The sequence below is a fragment of the Crotalus tigris genome, unplaced genomic scaffold (assembly GCF_016545835.1).
Source record: "Crotalus tigris isolate CLP2741 ecotype Arizona unplaced genomic scaffold, ASM1654583v1 scf7180000018101.4720394464:4744507, whole genome shotgun sequence".
NCBI lineage: Eukaryota > Metazoa > Chordata > Lepidosauria > Squamata > Viperidae > Crotalus > Crotalus tigris.
The window spans coordinates 2,071,718-2,089,209 of record NW_024096823.1 but is presented as its reverse complement, the minus strand read 5'-3'; the positions used below and the strand labels follow the sequence as shown (position 1 = coordinate 2,089,209).

The 17,492-nt window shown below is 40.0% G+C and overlaps 1 protein-coding gene across 8 annotated transcripts in view; it reads right to left on the bottom strand.

Annotated features, from left to right (window-relative positions):
* Positions 1–280: 280 nt before the first annotated feature.
* LINGO2 (leucine rich repeat and Ig domain containing 2) overlaps positions 281–17,492 on the bottom strand; it is a 684,882-nt gene continuing 667,670 nt past the window's right edge. For all 8 annotated transcript variants that reach the window (XM_039347805.1, XM_039347804.1, XM_039347803.1 and 5 more), the window contains one exon: positions 281–4,235. In XM_039347805.1, the coding sequence (XP_039203739.1) occupies positions 2,379–4,199 (1,821 nt within the window). In that variant the 5' untranslated portion in view covers positions 4,200–4,235 and the 3' untranslated portion in view covers positions 281–2,378. The remainder of the gene's footprint in view (positions 4,236–17,492) is intronic.

Genomic DNA, 17,492 nt, shown 5'->3' with positions numbered 1-17,492 from the left:
ATTATCTTGAGAGGGAAAACACATAAATAAAAATAATCAGCTAACACATGAATAAAAATAAACAGCTCAAGAAAGTTTCCCTCGTACATATTATTCCAATCCATTCCTACCCATGTGGACTTCCACATTGGGAGAAAAGGCAAGTAAAGGTAAGTAGGCAATTGGCAACTGGCAACATGAACAATCAAAGAATGATGACTTTCTAACAATAATTACTACAAATTCAAGGGATTAAGCCTTTGCCTTTCTAAAGCTAGTTCACACAGTAGTTTTTTTTTTCTTTGCTTGTTTGCCTTTGAACTTGTGGCAGGGAAGAGAAAATATCACAAACCTGTACCACACGTGGCAGTTTCCCGAAGGAATGTTTAGTGGCACTGAGGACACGGCCCCTTCTGCATAGTCTAATTTCTCAACCACCAGCTTACCCTGAACGTTTCTTCTCTTCAGCAATGGCAACCATGTTCTTCAACAATTCTTTTCAGCAATGGCAACCATGTTCTTCATCAATATCAAACAGCAAAGATGTTTGTTCCTTGGGAAAATTGTTTCTCTCTCCCCCCCCCCTCTCTATACACACATACACACATACACACACACACACAAATGAACCCATTCTATATTCCCATTATACTCCACTGAATGGAGTTTATAACTGGACGGGCAACTTTGTTCTTTCTGTCTTTGGGCTGCCTTCCATCAATTCTAATTAGTGTGTTCCCTGCAAGAAATTGTGGGAGATATCCCAATATCTTGAAGGCAAATGCTTCCCTACCTCTGCACTGATGCCAAAGGCATGCATCACTTTCCTTAGCAGGTGCTTAGTCATACTGGCCATAGGATTCTCCTATATGTGTTGCGAGGAATTAAGTGAAAAAGCAAAATGCTCTTAAAATTCATAGGGTTGTGTTTTACATAACCCAAAAGAGACTTGCTTCCCTGCTCTCAATTCTTTGCTTTCTCACTATATTGAAAACACAAATGGTATCTCTCTGGGTTTTCTTACTGGTTCATGTAGCCAAGGCATCTTTGCATGAAGAAGACACAGCAGGAGAACTCTGTTGCTCAGCCTCCACCAGCAATAAATACAAAACTGACAGGGGCTCTCAGTTTGGCAATAATGTGGCCTGAAGGAAAACCAATACGGGTGAGTGGCATCGCCTCTTCTTGCACCAAATTTAATTGTTTGGCATCGGGGAGGATCTACTTCTATCCCCCAAATCTTTTGTACGTCTTTTTGTTTTTTTTAAATTGTTTCCCTAAATGCAACACTGATAGCTTTTTCCTAAGCAAGTGGCAGAATGTGGTGCCCTAGTTTCATTTTCCTAGGACAGGTTCACATTTTCTAAATGATAGGCCAGAAATTGAAACAGATGTGGCGATGGTGGGGGATGGAGGTGTATTTGGCAGGGCAGGATAAAAATAAAAGAGACTGTCCTTTGTGTGTGATCCGCCCGATTTTATGTCTCCAAAAGCGGACAAGGTTAGACCTCCACCTTTTTACAGTAAACTGTTCTAGTCTGATCCCACATATATGTTTTTAAAATCCATTTTGTATTAAAATTAAGCCTGTGCCTTTTCTTTCTATGAAGAGAATCAACACAAATTCTGCCTGCTTTGAGGATTTCCTTCGCGTCTTGGATGTAAATTCAAATCTCAAGACACCATCGTCTCTAACTGTTTCAGAAGTCCAATTTTAAAATTTGACTAGAAATTTGGGAAGAGGGATATCACACCTGGGTCAGTCACTGTGGATGGAACAAAATCTCTCATCTGTATTGCTTTAAACTATGTATGTATTACTGTAATACATACATACACACATACAGATATTACAGCAATGCATTAATTTTTGCGGCCTTGAACCAACTAGAAAGTAAGGATGCAAGGATTTAGCAAATGAGCTATAGATACAAATTTTACTGCAGAGTAGATTGTAAACAAATGTCTCTCTCTCTTTCTCTTTCTCACATTTAAAACATGAAATCCTATACTGTAGTAGGAGGTTTTTTTTTTGTTTGCTTTGTAGTGGTAAAAACGTTTCCAACAAGTATCCATGAGCTGACCGTTTGTTACTGAAATCCCCAGAATGCCATAAAATTTGCAATGCAAACAATTAGTGCTGTTTGCCAAACTCTGCAAAAAAAGAAAAAGAAAAAAAAGGAAAAAGCCCTCTCACTCACTCACGCCGCCTCAAAACACGAGGCTCTGCTGTACAATCTCAGACAGTCTTTTTGATTTCCATCTACCGCTTGACACGGTGGCAGCCAAGTGGAGCCGCCTCCAGCCTGGCCTCCTTATTTTGCCAAGTGTGTTGAAAATTGGTTCAAATGCCACAGAAGAAGGAAAAGGGCAAAATTAATAATGCTAGAGCACAACCATCAAATCATTTTCATATTGAACCTGCGTGGTCCTGAAACCTCCCCTTCCACCACTGCGCCATTGTTTTTACGGGGGACGTACTCAAGGTCGATGCTGGTTTTATGCTTGCCTTTCCCACGGCTCCACACAAAAAGTAGTAAGAAACAAAATAAAACAACCCCAAGGAATGTGAAACAGCCCATGGCCGTCGACACCAGTATTGTCTTAAGGTCCAGAGCAAATGTATTCACATTGGTTCCATTGGAACTGGTGTCATTGGAATCTGTCATGTACATAGGAGTCCTGTTGGCGTAAAGAAAACGATCTGAGGCAAACCCCTTGACGGTGAGGGTGGCTGAGGAGGTGTCATTCCCAGCAGCATTGCTGGCCACACAAACATAAACCCCACTATCTTGATCTTGAGCAAACCGGATCTCAAGTGTACCATCTCCAAGCACTGTTGCTCTCCCGCTGGATTTTGCGGTGACCAGTCTCCGTCGCGGTGTCAACCAGGCAATAGTTGGCTGGGGATCTCCTTCTGCATGACACAAGAACTGCACTGTCTGCCCTTCTTCAACCACCAAGTACTGCAGCTTCTTTTCATAGATCCTGGGCTTCTTGCAAGTGAAGTAGAAAGAAAGGGCCGTGCTATGGAAGTCTTTAAATGGCCTCTCTTTGACACTGTCTGGGCCGGCACACATTGGTTGCTGGCCACCAAACTGCAGCATGGGCTGCCTTTGTAAGATCCAGAGCAAGCGGCAGTCACAAGCCAGGGGATTGTTGCTTATACAGAGAACTTCCAGGGATTTGACGGAATGGAACACATTCTCCTCCAGAGTTTCCAATAGGTTTTGGGACACGTTCAACACGCGGAGGAATCGAAGGCCTTGGAAAGCATGAGGTTCAACGGTGTGCAGCTGGGCCCCCACTATGTGCAACTCTTGCAGGCGCAGCACATCTGCAAGCATGCCCGATTCGATTGTGCTTATGGGATTGTAGGAAAGATTCAGGTGGGTCAGGTAAACCAGATGCTTCAGAGCAGAATAAGGGATGGTGGACAAATTGGTATTGGTAATGGAGAGAGAAGTGAGGTTCAGGCCATAAAGACTGTTGGGAGGGATTGTGTCAAGCATAGGCCAATAATCTATTTCTAGGTTTTTCAGGTGGAACAATCTCTTAAAGGCATATGCAGGCAACAGGTTGATATTGAGATGTCTCAGGTGCAGGCTGATGAGGTTGTGAAGGTAGGAAAGGGCCTCTGTTGGTACAGCTGTTAGGTTGCATTTTTCCAGAGTGAGGTGCTCCAGACTAAGCAATCCATTAAAGGCCCGGTGGGAGATGTAAACCAGATCATTATCCCCAACCTCAAGGGATTTGAGGTTGTGCAGATCCTGGAACATGTAATCCAGCAGGATGACAATCTTGTTCTCACTAATATCCAGCTTTGTTAAGTTTGACAAGCCAGTGAAGACCCCTAAAGGGACCAGCTTTAGACGATTCCCTTTCAGTCGCAAAGAGCGCAAATTAAACAGGCTGTTAAAGGCCCCAGGCTCAACATTGGCCACGATGTTGTCGCTGAGATCTATCTCTTCAAGCAAAGGGAAAGCTGTGAACTCCTCCGGATTGACGTTTTTTAGCCTGTTCTTGCTAAGATCCAAGATTTTAGTCTCTATGGGGATGCCCTCCGGGATGGCAATCAGGCGCCTCCGATGACAACTGACAGACTTATTCTGTGCTGAGCATTCACAACGAGCTGGGCAACCTAGGGTGGATCCTATGAAAAGTAGCAGCACAGCCAGACTTAGAAATGGCTGCCAGCAAGATACGGCTGTGTGAAGCATGACTCCACTAATGTTGTCTAATCCTCCGTCACAGGCCTGCCAAGGAGAGAAGGAAGAGAGACAAAGAGAGGGAGAGGGGGGAGAGAGAAATAGCTATTAGTTAAGAAAACTGGAAGAAGGTCATGTTCATTTTCAGTGAACGTTATTTGCAACTAAAGTAAACCTGACCTCTGGCCCAATATTGAGAGATGCACTGAAATCAAAGACAGAAAACCTGTGGGTCTTCTGATGTTGTGGAACTACATGTCTCTGGAGCTGTTCTAGTGTAGTTAAGCAGCATCAGAAGAGTTGCAGATTCCCCAGTGCTGACTCCAGTATGGCTTTTCTGCCAGTTCTGCCTCTTCAACCGAACATTTTAATTCTTAAAACCCAGGCGCTCTTTTGGTAGAAGAGAACTACGGTCAACCGATTTTCATGGTTAACACGTCAGGTATGCATTTTCTATCTCAATTTTTAAGAGAACTCTATCAATTGCTATAGTCAGTTGTTAAGGCAAGTTGTATAATTACTAGCACCATTTTGTAGTTGTGGGGGGCAGGGAAAGGAAGTAGCGTTCCCTAGAGCTGATTTTGTAGCATTACCAAACACTCCTTGGCAGGGCTTTTTTTTTTGTCATAGAATGCCCAGAACAGAGTTCTGGCACCTTTTTTGGATGGAACCTTGTAGGGTAGGCAAGGTGAATTGTATGACGTGTGAGTTCTAGTACATTTTTTTTTAAAACAAAAAAAGCACTGCCCCTTGGGTTTCTTATAAAATAGTAAAGTGCTTCTGTCTCATTTCCCCCATTTCTTCAAAAATACACATTCACTTGTTTTCATCACACAAGATACAGGCTTCTGTCTGTTCTTGTGAAGGGCAAACAGAAGCCGGTACCTGCCAGAATATGGTGCTTCAACTCTCTTCCAGAATGGACTGATCACACTTCACACTTAATCAATTCTGCAAGACACTGGGTTTCATTTCAGCAGAAGCTGTTAATAGGTTGTGCTAGAAAATTCAGTAACAGCTTGGGAATAGGAACATTTTTTTAAAGTGTTAGGGGAGCCCAAAAGGAGATTTCAACTCTGCTGGACAAAGAATCTACTGAAACCTATTTACTGTACTTCTTCTGCTCTGCTCCTCCGTCTAACCCAGGGGTCTTCAAACGTGGCCCTTTTATGACTTGTGGACTTCAACTCCCAGAATTCCTCAGCCTGCCTGCCCGGTTGAGGAATTCTGGGAGTTGAAGACCACAAGTCACAAAAGGGCCAAGTTTGAAGACCCCTGATCTAACCCTTACAAGGAGAAGAAATGGCTTGCAATACCCAGCGGTGTCAAAAGCTCCCTTAACAAAACTAAACTAAACTTTACTTCATTAGGAATTACATTATGCCTGAAAAATCTATCAGCCTCTACATTAGGGCGAATTACGGTGAATTCTGATTAAAGGGAACTTTCAGCTTCTCTGATCATTGTTTGCCGAATGCAGTTTTGGGGGGGTAGAGCTGTCAATCTTTTTGCTGAACAGGGAATTTGTAAGACACCCCCCCTCCATCTAATACATGAAGTTGCAAGTAAAAAGTTTTAAGGGAAAATAAGCTGCTCCTCTCTTCAGCCGAAGAGCTCATTTTAGATGTAAAACCATGAAAAGCTCAACAGCAGGCACAATTAAGGAGCCTTTTAACTAGTGCCAAGTTCACAATAAAAGAGAACGACAACAATAACAAAAAGTTACTTTCTGTCATTCCGCTGAATTTAAATAGGGAGGAATGTAATGCCAGCCACTTCTAGGTACTGTACCACCTTATAAAAGATGGGCAGCCTGCACCATTTTAAGATTAAGATTGCCTTGGTCTGGTTCAGTTTAGGAACTTGTAATCAATTAAGGACCATTTTGGAGCTTTAAGAACCTTTAAAAACAGAAAAAAGGCAAAGAACAATTGGCTTCTGATCCCTGTAATAAAGGGGTGTCCAACAGTGGGAACTTTAAAACTTTTGGACTTCAGTTCCCAGAACTGGACTGGCTGGCTGGGGAATCCTGGGAGTTGAAATCCACAAGTCTTAAAGTTGCCAAGGTTGGGCACCCCTGCATTAGAAGGCCAGCTCCTGTTTACCTCCAGGACTATTTGCTTCCAGGAGAACCTGACCATCTAATCCAGCGGTTCTCAACCTATGGTCGCGACCCCATTTGGGGTCCATCGACCATTTCACGGGGGTTGCCAAGCAAGGCTGTCCACCATTTTTTCCCCTTTTCCGGCAGGTGCCTTACCTCCCTTGGGCTGGGCCAGCTGGTGGCCCAGCCGGTGGTCGGCCTGCTCCGTCTCTGCTGCTTGCCAGCTACGCCTCGGCCGGGGCAGGGGGCGGCACCACGCATGAGTGGCGCTCCTGGGCAGGGAAAGTCCTTGACTTACAACCGGTTGGGTAGTCCTCGACTTACGACCAGTTTAGTCCTCGACTTACGACCGGTTTAGTCCTCGACTTATGATCGGTTGGGGGTCGTGGCATTAAAAAGGTTGAGAACCACTGATCTAATCCATACTGATCAAATACCCCTAGTCAAAAGTTGGAGTGCCTTTCCAGGAAGACCCCAGTTTCCCTCCCCTCCTCCGCTGATATTTAGGAAGGTCATCAGGATAACTTTTTTTTCTGTCCAGCCATTGGCCTTGCCATATTTGTGAATGTTGATTGGTGGTTTATTTGTGCCATTTTATGGGCTGGCTTTATTGCTTTTATGAATTCAAGGCATTAAGAGTCTTTGAAGTTGTGGCCTCCAAACAGATCTAATAAGTCAATAAATAAACATTTCAGAACTTTCATAAGTTTTACTTGGGAAGCCACCAATGACTGAGTACAATATGCATTTGTTTAATATTAATGTTTTAAGTTTTGCCCCTTAACTTTGAAAGTTGTATAATAAACGTCTAATAAAGCAAGCAGTGTTCAAAAAGTCAAACACCATTGAAAAATAAACATGTGTGCACAGAATGTCCAGAATATTTTTTTTTTTAGAAAAACCTAAAAGCTTCTGGCGATATATAAGGGATGCCATTTATTCTATTATTGATTCAAGTAATTTATAGACCATTAAATATTTAAAGATACTTTATTTCCATGGGTCTTTATGCTGTTGAAGGGGCTATATGTTGGCAAACAGCGAGCAAATGCTGGCTTTCCCTGTTTAGTTAAGTTTTACTCAAGCTCTCTGAAAACACTTGAGATCTCTTTTGTTACTTGTTCCTTGATCCTCTGAAATACAAAAATTTGCTACATAAAAGACTGTCATTAGCATCCTCAATTTTTATCTGAAATATATTTCTATAATTTCTATATTTCTCTCTGTTTCTCTCTCATCTCTCTCTCTATTATCTATCTCTCTATCATCTCATCTCTCTCTGTCTCTCTCTTCCTATCATCTCCCTATCATCTCTCTCTAATCATCTATCTATCTATCTATCTATCTATCTATCTATCTATCTATCTATCTATCTATCTATCTATCTATCTATCATCTGTCTATCATCTTTCTCTTTTGCTCTCCCTATCTATTATCTCTCTCCCTCTTTTTTCTCTCATCTAAGCTCTCTTTCCCTATCCTATCTATCTATCTATCTATCTATCTATCTATCTATCTATCTATCTATCTATCTATCTATCTATCTATCATCTTCTCCACAGTCCCCTTCCAATCAGCTCAAATCCATTTAGAACAGTGGTTCTCAACCTGTGGGTCGGGACCCCATTTGGGGTCGAACGACCATTTCACAGGGGTCGCCAAACAAGGCTGTCTGCCATTTTTCCCCCTTTTTTGGCCACGCCCCTGGCACCCAGTGATGTATAAGTGGTTGGGGGTGACCACAACATGGGGAACTGTATTATGGGGTTGCGGCATTAGAAAGGTTGAGAACCACTGATTTAGAAGGACAGAAAGGAGAGGCAAAGGAAAGGGGGGGGGGAAGATGAATTTTCAAGGTCAGAAAGCACGGCTGCTCTTCCTTTCTAAGATCTTTTGTTCCTGACATTGCTGAACAATCCCAGAGTCCCATAACAACTCACAAGGAATTGAAGACTGGTAAAGAGAGCCAAAGCAAACTTTGTTTTCATTTTGTCTAGCTTATGTAAAAGGCTGTGATGTACTCCTCCCGCAATGCCTCCCCCCCCCGGGCAATCATCACTGCCTTGTTCCCTCTTTGAAAACAGGAGAATGTCCCCCTGGCTGAAGCTTGAATCGCATATAATTTAACTCTCAGCTCCCTAATTTTAATAGTCCTCAAACAGGTACATGAGTAGTAAAACTATATTATGATGTGACAAACCTTTCTCTACAGACCCCCCCCCCCAACATGATAGCCAAACAAAATTATATTCAATTACAACCCAAAGCAGCTTGAAGAGACCTTTCGTCTAACCATACTTGGAAGGCACAAATTTGAGCAAGGCTGCTTTTTGATACCAATGTTTACTGTGTTGGGTTTTGATAGAAGATGGTGGGCTAAATACGTGACTGGTTACTCTTTCATACAGGTACAAAACTTTGCCCTATGCACAAGACTCTACTCTTCTCTGCTATTGGATTCTTATATGCTGGGGGTTGAATTTAATGGAATGTACTAAGGAATCACATTTACTTAAGGCATGTGACTCCACTATAGATAGTCCTCAACTTATGACCACAATTGAGCCAAAAATGTCTGTGGCTAAGTGAGACATTTGTTAAGCGAGTTTTGCCCTCTTTTACGACCTTTCCTGCCAGGGTTGTTAAGTGAATTGCTGCAGTTGTTAAGTGAATCTGGATTCCCCATTGAGTCTGCTTGTCAGATGGTCACAAAAGGTGGCCACATGACCCCTGGTCACTGTGACCATCATAAATATGAATCAGCTGACGAGCATCTGAATTTTGATTATGTGACCATGGGGATGCTGTAATGGTTGTAAGTGTGAAAAATGGTCATAAGTCACTTTTGTCAGTGCCATTGTAACTTTGAAGGTCACTAAATGACCTGTTGTAAGTCCAGGACTACCTGTATCATATCAAATGGCTGTCCAATCTCTTTTTAAAAATTTCCAGTATTGGAGCATGCACAACCTCTGGAGGCAAGCTGTTCCATTGATTAGGAAATTTCTCTTTATTTCTAGGTTGCTTCTCTCCTTGATTAGTTTCCATCCATTGCTTCTTGTTTTGCCTTCAGGGGCTTTGGAAAATAGACTGACCCCCTTCTTCTTTGTGATAGCCCCTCAAATCTGTCATGTCACTAGGAGAAGTGAAAAGAAGCACTTTCACAGAGAAGGTTGGCTACGGAAGCAGGGGACACAGGGAGCCAAAAGGCATAGACGGGGGAGAGATAGGTAGAGGTGGGAAGGTGAAGTACCCCTGTATTTTAAAGTATGGACAAGCTGCTAAGTGCCCAAATTTTGATCATGAGGGTGCTGCAATGGCTAAATCTTCAGGGACCTGTCAAAAGTCTCTTCCGTCATCACTGCTGTAGCTTCAAACAACTGCTGCTATACGATCGTAAGTTGAAGATTACCTAAAACCAATTTTCCCCAAGCTCTCATTCTGTTTTTTTGGGCATTCAGTGGCTGTTTTTCAACCCCTTTCTTTCTCTCAAAAAGAATGGGAAAAGGGAAGAAGCAAGATAAATTAGATTGATTTCTTTACTTTTATCCTCCGCATGAATGCTGATTACGATCTGCATTCTTGCTTGTTGAAGGAAATGGTATTGTTAAGGTCTAGAAACATCTAAAGAACTGCTGATACATTTTCTTTATGAGCACTAGTTATTTTTATAATTACCAGTCACTGTGAGAAACAGCTGGAATTGGAGTGCAGGATTTAATAAAGAAACTGAGCATTACATTTGGAGTACTGCAGGTCTCTGTCATTCTTTTTTATTCTCTGCTGAATAGTAAAATAAAAACACAAGAATAAAAGGTATCAGTCAAGCCCCTTCAACCATTCCTGTGTGGTTTCAAACTATGGCAACTGTACCAAATCAAAAGTGGTTTATTTATTTCACATCAGACTAAGCTAAAATCCTATCTATCTATCTATCTATCTATCTATCTATCTATCTATCTATCTATCTATCTATCTATCTATCTATCTATCTATCTATCCACAGATATATCTACACCTTCCTTTTCCTATTTTTCCCATTTTTCTATACTTTCCTTTTTCCTATTTTTCCTATTTTTCCCTGTGAGGTGGGTTGGGCTGAGAGAGGGTGACTGGGAGTCACCCATATTATGTTTTTCGGGGCAGTGATTGGATGGACCAACTCCTCTTGGCTGACATGACAAAGTTTTTGAACTGAATTCCACACCTGGAGGTTAGACTAGGAAGAAAAGAAAAGGTTTCAGAGGCATAGGGACATCACTTCCATCTGCTGCCTAGAAAGCTGCACACCACACACATTAATGACGGCAACCGTAGCTGAGCATAAATTGAGAACGTCTTTCCTTTTTTTACCAATTACAAATATAAGCTCAGTTTGTTTGAACGTTCCCTGTCTTGGTCTTGATTTTTTTTTTTCAGCAATTCTAAGCAATTCACAAATGAGAAAAGACACACTTGGTGAAAAACATCTCGTGATTTTTTTTTTTTTTGCCCTTATGTTCTGGATTCAGTTTAAGGGAAGGGATATCCAAATAATTTTCAAGGGAGAAGAAAATTGGAATGAGTTTCTCATCAGCATATACGATATTCTTATACTTTTGCAAAAAAAAAAAAAAAAAGGATGCATTTGACTTGTGTTAAACCATGATCTCTCCGAGGAGCTACCACTTTCTGCGCTTCTCTTGGTTTCTTTTTGGCTTTCTCAGATTATGAAACGGGGAAGCTCAGTCAGCACACATAAAAATGATTTGAAGATGTCTAATAGAAAACTGCATTACGAGAAGACCCTCCCCCCTATATCAATCTCAACAAGGAAGTGAATTCAAAAGCACCACAATCAAACACCCTAAAGCAGTGTTTCTCAACCTTGACAATTTTAAGACATGTGGACTTCAACTCCCAGAATTCTACAGCCAGCATTGCTGGCTGTGGAATTCTGGGAGTTGAAGTCCACATGCCTTAAAATGATCAAGGTTGAGAAACACTGCCCTAAAGGAATTCTTACATACCCTGTAAATTAGGTAGAAAAACAGAAGCTTCTGTCTCTGGGGAAAAAAAAATAACCTATGGGGGGGGGGGAAATAACCTATGGATAAGCTGCAAGGTACCGATTTAGGCATCAGTGAAAACAACATGACTCAATGCAGTGAGATATAATTTCATTGATGAGGATGATATGAGGCTGCTTTCAGTGGACAGACCCAAGACATTTTGTAGTCTTCACTAAAATTGTCCTATCTCCTTCCTATATGGGATTTGTGATAAAGACACACATCAACACACAAAGAAACATCACAAACACTTCTTTGTCCTTCCTTGGTTATAAAAGCCCAGCAATAACAAATTAAATAAACTACTCATTGGATTGCTTATCATCAGAAAAACCCTCCTGTTTTAATAGATCTTCAGGGAGATAGATACTCTTGGCTGTGTTACAGGCTACTAGGACTTTATTACTTAAAGTTTATAGATGTGATTTAGAAAAAGGAAAGGCTGGGATCGAACACAGAGGTCAATTTATAGGGTAAAAGAAGTTGGGGAAATTAAAAGTAATAAATTATTTCTAATGCTAAGACAGGCCTTTTGGAACTCATGCAAAACAGTCCACTTACAAACATTTTGTGCAAGTATTCTAAGCAAGCAACAGGAAAAAAATAAACTAAACTAAACTAAGCTAAACTAAACTAAATAATAAACTATTCACAGCTCAATATTCACAGCTGGAGAATTAAGAAGCCGTAGTGTAAGACCTTGCCAGATGAAATTGCTCTAAGGTTCATTTTCTATACATTGCTCTAGTATTCTGATAGATGCTACTATTCCTATTGTTTCTCCCACAGGAATACAAGATCCACTTCTTTTTGCACTGTGCATGCCTAGTTCTTATAGTGTGTGATCTGGCAAGAGTTTTGTTTAGTCAGTTTTTCACAACAGCTGATGCTGAGTAGAGCTCAGAAAGGACAACTAGCCTAAGATTATCCAGTTGGCTTCAATGCCTAAGGTGGGGGGACTACAACCTATGTCTTTTTGCCCCTAGTCCAGCACCTTCAACACAATATCACACTGGCTATCCTGACTGAAAGCTACTCTCCATAGATGTTTTTAAAACCATCGTGCATTTTTTAAACATAAGAAAGAAATCTGAGAGGGATGGGCATTCTTCTAAATTTGAAGAAGAAATGGTGACGTAGATCATGTGTTGGCACACAGGTAGTACCATTTGCCAAATCCTTAAGCGAGCATAGGAAAATACAATAGCTTCTTTAAGGAACTGAAGACAATGGTTATATGTGTACTCTTTTGCTTCTTCAATCCAGGTGGTTGCTCAGCCATACAATTTTGTAATTGGAAAGCTGATTCCTGATGACTTCAGGCACGCCTCCATGTTGTTTTCTTGGCAACAATTTTTGATTCTCATCCACTTCTTATTTACTCTACAACTTTGGTATTCCCTGGCCCATTCCTAAACAAGTACTGATCAGACTCTACCCTACAACTTCTAAGCCCAGGGTCGGCCCGCAGCTTTGCTACCCGTGAGATGCTCAGATTGAACTATGGGGGAAACCAGAAGAATGGCTCAAAATCCTCATCTGAATAGACATAAGAGGGCAGCCAGCTGCTCCGATGCTTCATTTTGGAGAATCTGCATACAAAGGCTTTGGGTGGGAAAATGTCTGTTTTGAAAACTAAAGTGACTAATCTCTGGGTTCTCATCTGAGAAGCCCGAAAGGCAACTTGGCTGTCTGGTACAGTTGCCTGTTGAAGCCTTGCTTTGAGGATCCTCAATGGCATGAAGCAATTCTGGAAAACTGCACAGACGAGTTTAAAGAACAAAGCATTAACAGATGCAACTTTCGGGAGTACAGGTGGTCCTCTGAGGGTCTTTAGAGTAAGGCATCATGAGAAACTGGCCACAATGGCCATTTGGATTGCAGTGACATCATTCATATGAGGACTCTTCCAAGCAAGAGGGGGAAGGTAACAGACAGGGGAGGCAATAATAGAAAAAAGGCATGAAGTTATGGAGTCAGATTCTCACGGGTTCTGCTGCTAAGGTCCTTCAGAAATTGCACAAATAACTTAACTGACACATATAAAGGTATGTGTGAATTCTCTGTTCACATCTGGAAGCTAAGGAAACAATGTATTGTCTTGCTGATCCTCAACGCAGTTATGACATGTTTCTTATGCTGTCATCATTTCTTGGAATTATATTATCCCTTTGCACCAACAGCTCTTCGGAGGCTAACAATACACATGGACAGCAATAATTGAATTAGAACCTCAATTAAAAATAATATATAAATCACCACCAAGAGCAGAACAAAGGAAGCCACAAGAACAAGCTGTACCTATCTCTGGCAGTTTAGCAGCCAATACTTCACTTATGCCTCAAAGGACTGCCTAAATTATTATTTTTACTAAGCAAAGCAACAGAGGGAGCTTATCTGACCTCATTTGGTATATACAAATTAAGCCAGCCAATCTTGATCTCTTTTTATATTGGAAAGTGTGTCCCTTATATAGGGGAAAAAAAAACCCAACCCAAACCCCACACTTTTTTTTCTTCTTCTGAAATGCTCAATAATGTACTTTCTGTTTTCTTTATGACTAACCTAAATTACCTGGCATAATAATTGCTAAATATCTATGGGGTAGAGTTATTGCTGAGTACACATTTTAAAGAACAGCAATGTACTTGGACATGCATATAATCAATCATCTATGACCTCTCTCATCTCATATCCAATCTAAGCATAATCTACAAGGATTTCTTAATTATCAGCTGAGTGTACTGAAACATTTCTCAATAGCAAGGAACCTCCAACTCTCTTCTTTTCTGTCAATCAGTTTACCACACTGTTTCTTATAGTATGGCATGATTTGGCACTTCAAAAGTCCTCATGTAACAGGCACAGAATCCTAGCGACATTTCTCATGAGCGTAGCAACTTGAATAAAGCAAAGTCATAATCAGAATAATTATCAGTAAAGTAACTACTTCTGTATCGAAAGATGAACTGGGTCACTTGTAATGTTCCCCTGACTGATCTTGGCAGTGTGGAAAAAGAGTGAAAATAGCAAAGCTCATATGTTACAGAGACAAAAAACCTCTCTCCAGTATATTTATTTAGAAAATTTTATTTCCTGCCCATCTTATATCCAATGACTCTAGGCAGTATATAGCAATGAGTGTCTATGGAATCCTGATTACTACAGTTTGCTCGTTATAATTTATTCAGTAAATATACTAAAGGTAAATATGTGTCCTATTCATATTCTTACAGTCTAATCTACAGGTAGTCTTCTACTTACAACATTTCATTTAGTGACCATTAAAAGTTACAGTGGCCCAGAAAAAAATGACTTATGTGATCAAAATCCAGACACTTGGCAACTGACTCATATTTATGATGGTTGCAGTGCCCCGGGAACACGTGGTCACCTTTTGCCACCTTCTTACAAGCAAAGTCAATGGGGAAGTCAGATTCTGCAGTGATTCACTTAACAACTATGGCAAGAAAGATTATAAATAGGGCAAAACTCACATAACTGCTTTGCTTAGCAACAGAAATTTTGGGCTCAGTTGTAGTCCTAAATTGAGGACTCCCTGTATTATGTATATGGATTCAGCTTACTCCAATTCAAGAAAGTCTTTGGCTGATAACGTCTTGTGTGAAATCATAAATAAGGACAAAGTTGATTATAAAAATGGAGGAATCCCATTATTTGTTCACCCAGACTACCATTTTATACTCTATACATGTTTCAGGTTAATTCCAGAAATTAACAGAACCTTGAACAAAGCAGTTTCAAATTGGCTGAAATCATTATATTGATTGTAGTTAATATAAGGAGGAAAACATACATGTATCTTTATCCTCCACAATGATAACTTACTGAAATAAAGTTGTTGGGCAGATAGGCAAGGTGGATGGACTTGGTTATAGAGGCCATGGATGCATGATTGAAATTCTCAAAAGATCAGGTTAGGGACAGTTCATTGTGGAGGTAGTTAATAGTCAACATGTGGCACATAATCAATCAATCAAATCAATCAATCAATCAATCACAACTTAGCTAGAGGGCAAAACTTAGGCAACTGAAGAAGTCAACACAATTCCAAATAGTTTATACTGCTTTGCATTCTGTCTTAACTTCTTCTGAACAACTCAGACCATCTCTGAGCAATTTTTTAAATTGCTTGACCATGATGATAAAATATGGCTAACTGCTTGCTTATCTCCTGGCTGCCAGTCGTGGCACTATGAAAAGAACATCAAAAGTCAGCTTAGATCAATTTTGTGGAACTAGTTTCTGGAACGGATATTCTCCCATTCATTACATGGATTCTGTATTCAAATTTTGCACTGTATAATCTAACTATTAACAATTGTGTAAACTTGAATACTTATTTACTACTGGTATAAATATAATGAGTAGGCACAGGAATCAATGGCAATCTATTTTAATATATTGAGCATGGATGATTATAATTTATGGTAATTGATATTTTCCCCTAGGCCTGTGTTGCTATTTATATCTAATTATGATTTTTCTTCATGTTTCTAAACAATGCAGCTTTCATACAGAAAACATATATTGTGAATCAACCCCAATTTTCAACAGTGTTTTGAAACTTTCTGCAAATAACGTACAGTGAGTTGTATCTGCAGCTAGAACATTATTTAGAGGATTGATACTATTATGTTCATAGAAAAGCTATAGAGTCATTTTTGAACCAGAAATATAACCCACTCTTATGCATATTTGCTAGCTATCCCAACGCTTATGGTTCCCTTTAAGTATTCACGGTTCAAAGATTTATAGTCAGAATGAACTGTGCATGAGAGTGATGCCATAGCACTAGTGTCCATACACACTAGATTGCTAGCACAGCATCTGACTGGAAGATGTACTTTCATGGGCAATGAGAAATGCTAAATGGATGCTTTTCAACTGATGCTGGAATCAGCTGAATGATCTTTGAATGATGGCAGGCTGTGTTCTACCACACATAAGTGGCATGTGTGATTTAAGACACACACAGATTATACAGTTACTATGAGATAAGAAAGTGTTAGGCTGGTGACAACTAAAGAAACTAGAAAATCAAGAGACAAAGTATCATCTGAAAAGAGCAATCTCTCTCTTTTTTCTTTCCTTAATGCCGAATCAAGAGTGGATTTTATTGTTCTGTTGCCTTTGAACAGCATCAGTGAGCAAAGCTTTCCTCAGAACTTTACTATTAATAAACCGGTGTTTTCTCTGTCATGTAGATAAATAGAAGTGGAACGGTGACCTTTTGATCTATTTATTTTTATAAATAAATCTCATTGTAGAGTAGGTGGGGTGGAGCAACCCAAATATGTACATAATTGCTCATAAAGCTTCCATTTGCCATTGGCAATGCACTAAAATCTGACATGTTTCTTTGAAGAATTGTATGTATGTATGTATGTATGTATGTATGTATATATATATCCTACCTCTGCCGGATCGCTCCATCTTAGTCCAGCATTTTGTTTCTTGCTGTAGCTAAACAGATGCTTTTGGAGCGCTTGCAAGCAGAGGAAAGAGGCACGTTCTAAGTTGCTATTGTTCCCTAGTATTTGGTATTTGGATTCATGCTATCCATAACCTGGAGATAACACCAGGTCTTCGAGATAGCAGCCCACTATAGATCTGTTTTTCAGGAGAGTGAAGAAGCAGCACCTATAGGGGTTTTTCTTCATCATTTTGTAAGTAAGGTTGGATGATCTGTGATCCTGCTGAGACTTCTGGATTTTATCTTCTTCTTCTTTTTTTTATTGAAAATTTTTAAGTTTTACAAAAAGAAATTCCCTTCCCCAAACCCTCCCAACCCTCCCCTACCCTCCCCCGACCTTCCCAGAGCTGAATACAGGCTTAATTAAAAATTTTTTTTAAAAAAATCTTAAAACACATGTAAACCATAAGCAAAACTAAATACATTAATTAAACAACTTATAAAATAGTTAACAACAATATATAAAAAGGATACAAGAAGAAAGAAAAAAAGAAACAGAAAAGAAAAATTCAAATAAAAAAAATAAAAATAAAAAAGTTAAAAAAAATATCTATGGAATATCTTAAAGTTTAAATATAAATTATTCAAAAACTAAATAATATTTTTTTATATCCAACTTATACTGTATGAAATCTATCCATTTTTTCAATACC